This window comes from Limulus polyphemus, unplaced genomic scaffold, assembly GCF_000517525.1.
Source record: "Limulus polyphemus unplaced genomic scaffold, Limulus_polyphemus-2.1.2 Scaffold14, whole genome shotgun sequence".
NCBI classification, from domain to species: Eukaryota; Metazoa; Arthropoda; class Merostomata; order Xiphosura; family Limulidae; genus Limulus; species Limulus polyphemus.
The window spans coordinates 1,237,517-1,245,269 of NW_013665624.1; the positions used below are offsets into that span (position 1 = coordinate 1,237,517).

At 31.0% G+C, this 7,753-nt stretch overlaps 1 protein-coding gene across 1 annotated transcript in view; it reads left to right on the plus strand.

Moving 5' to 3' along the window:
• LOC106457048 (galactosylgalactosylxylosylprotein 3-beta-glucuronosyltransferase S-like) overlaps positions 1 to 5,231 on the plus strand; it is a 35,838-nt gene extending 30,607 nt beyond the window's left edge. Inside the window, exons 5-6 of the mRNA XM_022383194.1 lie at positions 1,084 to 1,371; positions 5,082 to 5,231. Of these exons, the coding sequence (XP_022238902.1) occupies positions 1,084 to 1,371; positions 5,082 to 5,231 (438 nt within the window). The remainder of the gene's footprint in view (positions 1 to 1,083; positions 1,372 to 5,081) is intronic.
• Positions 5,232 to 7,753: the final 2,522 nt, after the last annotated feature.

Genomic DNA, 7,753 nt, shown 5'->3' on the forward strand with positions numbered 1-7,753 from the left:
TAGAAACGTGATCTTGCTAAAATATTACTTATATTTTTGGGCACTGAGTTGTTAAAAAAATACATTTTTCTTGTGTGTATTCCAGATATAAAATATCTAAAATAACTCGCAGAGAACAAAATCCGCTTTTTTCTGAAATGCTTTTAAATGCCTAGTAATTTGTAGTAAAGTAATTAATTATGATATGAAACTTTATAAGTTTAAAAAAAAGGACTTCATCTTCTTGCTTGTGTTTGTATTGTTTTTTATTTCATAGAATAGGGTTTGTTTGTTTTAAATTTCTCGTAAAGCTACACGAGGGAAGGCAGCTAGTCATCACCACCAACCGCCAACTCTTGGACTACTCTTTTACCAACGAATAGTGGGATTGACCGTCACATTATAACGCCCCTATGGCTGAAAGGGCGAGCATGTTTGGTGTGACGGATATTCGAATTCGCGACCCTCAGATTGAGAGTCGAGCGCCCTAACCACCTGGCCATGCCGGGTCTCGTAGAATAGGGATTATATGTTTTGTATAAAATATGTTTTGTTTTAAATAGCTTAACTTTTATTGGTACTAAAATATTGCCTCAGACATGGAAAAATAACTTGAAATTAAGAACTTTACCTATATTACAATTTAACATTTTTATATTCATTTTCATGGGTCAGAAAGCTTGAAACCAAAGAGCTTTTTCTTAATATTAAAAGTACGTGCGTTTCTGTGTCACATTTATTGAAGAATGTTGATGAATATCAAGATTTTAGGTTTTAATTATACAAATTTAATAACTTAACTCCATGTAAGCAGCGCTTCATAGCTGCATATAATGTTTTCATCAGATAGATCGTTTTAGTTTAGTAAGTTTAGAAAATAGAAGTTATCTACAAACCTTTTCACTTTTCCTCTTCTTAAACAAAGTAAATCGAAAGTTTTTTTAAATATTAAACCAATAAGACTATTTTCAGGTTATTATACAATTGAGCATTTAGTTAAAACAAGGTTAGATATTTATATTGTGTGTCTTTTTTGGAATAACGTTATCATAATCATCTGATGGCAAACGTACAGTCGACCAGTTTCACATTATTATATTTCAGATGCGATTCACAAAGAAAGTATCTATGTGGCCTGTTGGTTTGGTAGGAAAATACGGCATTTCAAGCCCTGTTATCAAGAATGGCAAACTTATAGGTTTCCACGACTTTCGTATGAAATATCGGAGATTTCCTGTTGATTACGCGTCTTTCGCTGTATCGGTCAGATTGATTCGTGAAAAGCAATACATTAACTTAGGTTGTCAGAAAGGATCGAATGAGGATTCTTATCTTAACAGCTTGGATTTATCACTGGACGACTTGGAACCAAGAGCTGATAACTGTACTAAGGTATGCATTTCGCTTAACAGTTTCGAAATTCCTTTATCGACCATTCAATATGGTACAAAGTATTTATATACGAATTTACAAGTGTTATTTTTAAAATCAGTGGATGATTGATATTATAACATAAGTTTCTTTAACAAAGTAGATATTTCTGATATTTATATTCAATAGTAACTTTATATTAGTTTATGTGTTTCTTCATTAAGTTAGATGTTAGAAAGGTTAAATATCTTACTGCATAAGTTTTGGATTCATGTCAGGACTCCGTCTGTTTAGTATTAATGTTTAGATGATTTTGTTATTCCAGCAAACCAATATTGTGTTTATGATGCTTCACGTAGTTATGGTCTTGTACAGCTCATTAGTGAACTTGTCTTATTTCACGAATTACTTTACCATGTATGTTTTCCTGTCACCAATTAGTCTGCTACAGAAGGTTATGTATGTTGGATTAAAATGATTTTGAGCCTCACCCCGTTGTTACAGACCATATCGCCATCTCCGGCTATGCTCTATCTGACATTTGTGCAAGTTCAATAGATGTGCAGTATAGTTTCCATTGCAAAAGGCTCTGTCATGAGACTTTCATGCCCAAAGCTCAGCACCCTTCCCTGCCTGTATTTTTATAATCCATCTAGTTTAGGAACAATCTAATCCCACAGAAATCCATAGGGGCTGCATCGAACAGCTTAACTAGTGTGTTTTTGTATGAAATAGCATGAATACCCATTCTTCAGCTGCACTTTGGCATGCAATGGCTGAATGAGGGAGGGGGGGGGTGACTGGAAGCCTTATCTTGGTGAAGCCATATTAGGAACAGATGACGAGTGAGCAATGTGTTGAATAGCGCTATTTTCTAGCTGGTGAGAGGTCTATCTTAGAACCAAATTTTGAGCTAGACTGACAGAATTAACATTTATATACATTTAATAAGGTAAATTCTACTAGAGTGCTCTTGCCAGCTGTGTCCTTGGAATTCTCATAAGATAAAATTGGTAAGATACACCTTTTAAGTATTTTTTAACTTCTAGAGAAATGATACCATTATAAAACACTCAATTACAAGACTATGGAACTCAACAGTGACACTTTCAATGGGAAAGTTTAGTAATACCAAAGGATAATAGTCTTCACAATGTGTAACTATCTCAAGAATAAAATCGGAACATATTATAGATGATTTAACTGCACGTTGAACACAAATGTGTATAAGTATGAAAATTGTTTTAAAAATTTTGTGAAGAAAAACGTTTCACTTTTTTAAGCTCAAAAAAATAAAACGCAGTATTTTTCAAATATCACACACATATCTGCGTAAACAGATAGTAAATGTGGCGAAAATATACCACACATCAGATTTAACGTGTATTCAAACAATTAATATGGTTAAATGAAATTAAGAACCAAATATTGTACACAATCCTCATATCAAACTCTCCTTCACCATTTTCTTCCAGGAAATCGCTCTTAATGACACAATGACAGCAACATTTACAAAAAAGAAAATATTGATGTTAAGTAAAACTAATGAACTGAAGTTGGCATTGCAGCCAGTGGAAATTATTTATAGATTTTGAGTTTTATTAATAATATAGAAACCAGTAGATAAACATATATATTTAATAAGGAAGAAGATTAACGCTACTTAACCCTATCCAGACAGGAAAGCACCTATGAAATGTCAATATTTTAAATAAATATAAAATCTCTAACTGTAGTTCTATAGTTTCAACTGTAAAAAATTGGAATAAATATTTGTCATTTTGCAACATTTATCTAGTTTGATTTGTGAAAGAAAAAAGAAATACAACGTTTATACGTACATTTCTGCACAACTCCAAGGAGTCTTGCCTGTAAACAACACATTTGTTGATTTATTTTTAAACTTTTCTGTCAATTCAAAAGAATGGATTTATATTTTGTAAGAAACTAACTTTAGAATATACTTATCCACCTTAATAGTAGATAAATACAGTAAGAGATTATTTCTACTGTTATGCAACAAACTCTAATTTATATTGATACACGTTTGTGAATATTTTATAATAGGGGAACCGAACTTTGTTTTAAAATACTTATCTATAGCTTATTTCTCACGCAATTTCCCTTCAATTTCACTGATTTGATAGTACAGCCTCTCGTTTCCACCATTTTATCATCTCTCATCATGTGGTCTCATCAGCTACTGATGAAGCTCAACTTAGGAAGTAGTTACAGGAAAAGTTTAAATATATTTTGATAAGGCAGATTACAAACCATTTAGTACAATATAGAAAGTCAATTGATATGATTAAATATTTATGATTTCTTTGGAAAGTGTTTAACTGTCAGACAAAACTTTGGTAAGATGTCTAAAAGGGCTACGAGAGAGGTTATGTTGCTCTCTTCAATCTGTTAGGAAAGTGCAACCAGGGTATATCCTCATTGAAATATTTAAACGTAAGGATGTGAGCCTATTTTGGGATTAAACTCTTAGGGGATTACAAATGAAGTCACCATTCATCACACCCTGAACTTCTCTATGAGAATAGATGCAGGACAAAGGCATTACAGCTGTTATGCAGCTATCTGTACATAAAAATGGGAAATGTCAGCTTACCATATTTCTGTTTGTAGTTTTCTTTTCCCAACCTTCCATGTAATATCAACATGAGGTAATTAGATTGTCCTTTGTTGCCATGTGTTCCAAATCTGCTGAGACATTTCAACTGCCAGCAACTTGGCCATTCAAATACTTCCTTTCATGGTTTTGTCACCTATCCCTGCCCGTTGTGAGTGTTCACAATATTGATAGTATACGTTTGGGTTACAGATGTTTCTAGATTCTGCCCAACACTTTGACAAGCTTTTATATGTGAATTAATGTGTCCCTATTTTTCTTAATATTTTACCCAACATTTAACGTATTTTAAACGTGATAATCTAGTACCATCAAAGTGTGTTGCTTTTTCAATTTATTCTGTTTCACGAACTTAATCCTTACTGTCATTTTTAGTTTTTCTAATGCAGCGTCATTAGAATCTAAGCGTGTTTTTCGTATATCACGTTTATTGTTGTCATAGTTTCAAATTTACTCCCATTCTTAAACTCGTTATTATTAGTCGCACTCAGACATTCTTAAGTATAATAAATATAACTAAACTTCATTCTGTAGAAACTTACCCTCGGAAACATTTTGCCATAAGCATTGTTATCTTTGGTACTTAACAATAGATAGTTCTTATATTTGTTTGGAAAGTTATGTTATAGACAGCCAATAAACATGCCGTTAGTTGCGTATGTTGCTTTAAAATATTATATTCACTCAATGCATTCAGTAAAAATTCATTATTACATGTAAAGTAATGATCACATTTATTCCCTAGTTTATGTGTTTTGTTCAGTTCTAAAATATTACTATCATTGCCTCAGCGATATCTTTTTTTACTAAACAGGTGTACAAAAAGTGAGTGTATTAATGTTTATTTTCTTCCCTTATTTAGATAATTTATTTGATGTCAAAGGATAGAAAAAGTTGATGGCCTATAATGATAAAATGGTTTACGTTCCAAACACGCTCGGAGTAAAAGGCTATAACGAGAAAATCTTAGAAATATTGAACAGTGTACATTTTTAATAACGTCTTAAGTGAAAGAAAACACATAAGTATAAGGATACACATCACTAATATGGGTAAAGGCTGGACCTTTAGAGATCTGATTTTTCCTTTACAGGTTCTCGTGTGGCACACGAAAACACAGAAAGCACCCCCGGTTCAGAAGAAGAATTTATTAAGAGCAAAGGGAATTCGGAAACGTATCCGAGCAGTTGGACAAACCAACTTACCACGCTTATATGAAAATCTTTTAAAAAGTGATAGTTGATAAATTTACCTTTGTGAGAATATAACCAGAACAATCATGCATTTATTGTTACTTCTTATTCGATTCTTAAAGTAATTTATAAATTATATTTTATTTTAATTAAAAAAATAACAACAGAAGCTTAGAATAGCAGTGACTTAGTACTTGGTAATTATAATGATGAAAGGTTGAGAAATAGAATTGTTGAAAATTTTAAAGAACATTTAAGTTGTTGATTAAAAAAATCTAGACTAATTGTAACATTTTAACAGTATGAACTAAATAGATCAGTTTATTCATTTCGGTTTTCAACATGATGAAAACGTTTATAATAATTTATGCACACTAACACCATAACACCATAATACAGGCAGTCTAGAACCTCTTTGTGTCATAAAATCCTTCTACTTATAGTTATTCGTACTAATGTATTTGCGAAATGAACTTATTATAAACGAAGCGACTGTGCTAGGTCAAAAAGTAAATTTCTTTGTTAGTAATATCGCTCTATAATACATGAAATTCTGTAAAGTAACGATATCTCTGTGTTTGTACATTTATGGCCACTGAGGCAAATAAGTAAAGTCATAAGTCACATCGTGTTACACTATAATATTTTCTATTACAAATATCTGGTTTTTTGGGGTTCAGGTAGCATGTATATATATATATATATTGCTATTTTTAAAGACGATTGTTAAAATAACGTAAACAGAAATCGAATGTACGTTCCATTTTACAGTAGCTTTTATAAAGTTTTATGTTTGATGCACCACATAGCCTGGTAAAATATTAATAAAACAAAGTAATTTTGGTAATACTAATACTGTTATTAAGAAAACAATAAATGATTAATAAATATGTAATCTTCAATTGTTTTAAGTTTTGAAAGCAAATCATTTTCAATACCCACAAATTTGTCTTTATACGTTGCGTACAAATAATACGTTTAAACTGTGTATATTAAAATATAAAAAAACAAGTTTTCTCTTCAATGTTGCTGTTATATTGATTTCAATCTTTTGGTCACAGCATCACGAAACAACTGTTTTAAGGTGTTGTGTATAGACTAAATGATACTGACAGTCAATCACTTAAGAATATACAGATTTTAAGAATAAATAAAATGTCATATAAGTCATGTGACATTTACTATTATTATAACAACTTGAACATCAGGCAACAAAACTTAATTAATGTGATATTATGTCACACTAAAAAACAATTGTTTCAATCAACTCTTTTTTTTTGCCAGTCCTAGAGTGTATCCAATAGGTCAATTTTTCTGATAAAAAATAATTTAGACTGTAGATGTATTTCTGCCATATTATTATTAATTCGTCAATTCTTATTATTTCAAATACGAAATGTGTAAAAATAGCATTCGTATCTATATTCTGACTCTTTTATTGCAAATATAAATAGCGTTTCAGATATTTCTTGTCTCTCATCCTCTAGATGACAAGTTTTGGTATTATTGGAAAGACCTCTTAGGCGGTCATTTGTGGGAGGTATACATACACGTTGAATGAACATATTTCCTACTCAAATCTTTCCTAAACACATGATGGATGAAGATATATTTTACTCTTTCTTCTTTTCTGGAATCAACAAATCAGGGATGAGAATCTCTCGTTCTTGAATTTAGTTCACAGAATGATATAACTGAGAAATTAGAATATTTTTGTTTTAATAAGTTGCTCTTAGATCGTCATTTCTGAAGTTATTTATGAGATACAACATTACAATAAGATATTTCCGGTTTCAGCTTCTCTTATGTTTTCGTAACGCTAATACAAGAAAAATTAAATAAATTATTGTTAAAATTATTGTATTGTTCATAAAATAAATTAACGTATAGATCTCCAAAAGTAGTGTTAACATTTTGAAAATTTCTCTAGTGAAATATACCATATTTGAAAATTAAATGGCTATTTAGTTTAAATTATCTATTAGAAGATGCACAATAACTGAGGTAGTTGAGGAAAACTGAAGAATGGCTTATATAAAATTATCAATACAACAAATAAGAATATTTATTAAATTCAAAGCTAATCGTGGGACATATATTTGCGCAAATTACCATAACATGTATTGTATATATATGAAAAAAATCATACAATCATTGAGTAAAATTTGTAAAATAATGGATTAGAACCGAGTACAGTTGATTAAGAAGTGTTGCAGTTACACAACTTACAAGTTGTCGCGGTTTTCTTATTTTATTCAATTACACAGACTGCACACACTAAACACTGATTCAATATACAATCGTATGTACCAAAAAGTTTGAGTTCTTAATCTTTTATAGATTAGCTTAAGAGAAAGGTTACGTTTGAAATACTGTCAATGAAAATATTTGTGGAAACAATTCTTTTTGTCTGAATAATTTATCTTGCGTTGTCGATATTCACAGTGTAAATCATCTACTAACCTAGGTACAGTTTTCAAATTAATAGAAATAAAGCAATATAAAGTTAATAGCCCGGCATGGCCAGGTGGTTAAGGCGTTCGAATCCCTGTCCCACCAAACATGCTCGCCC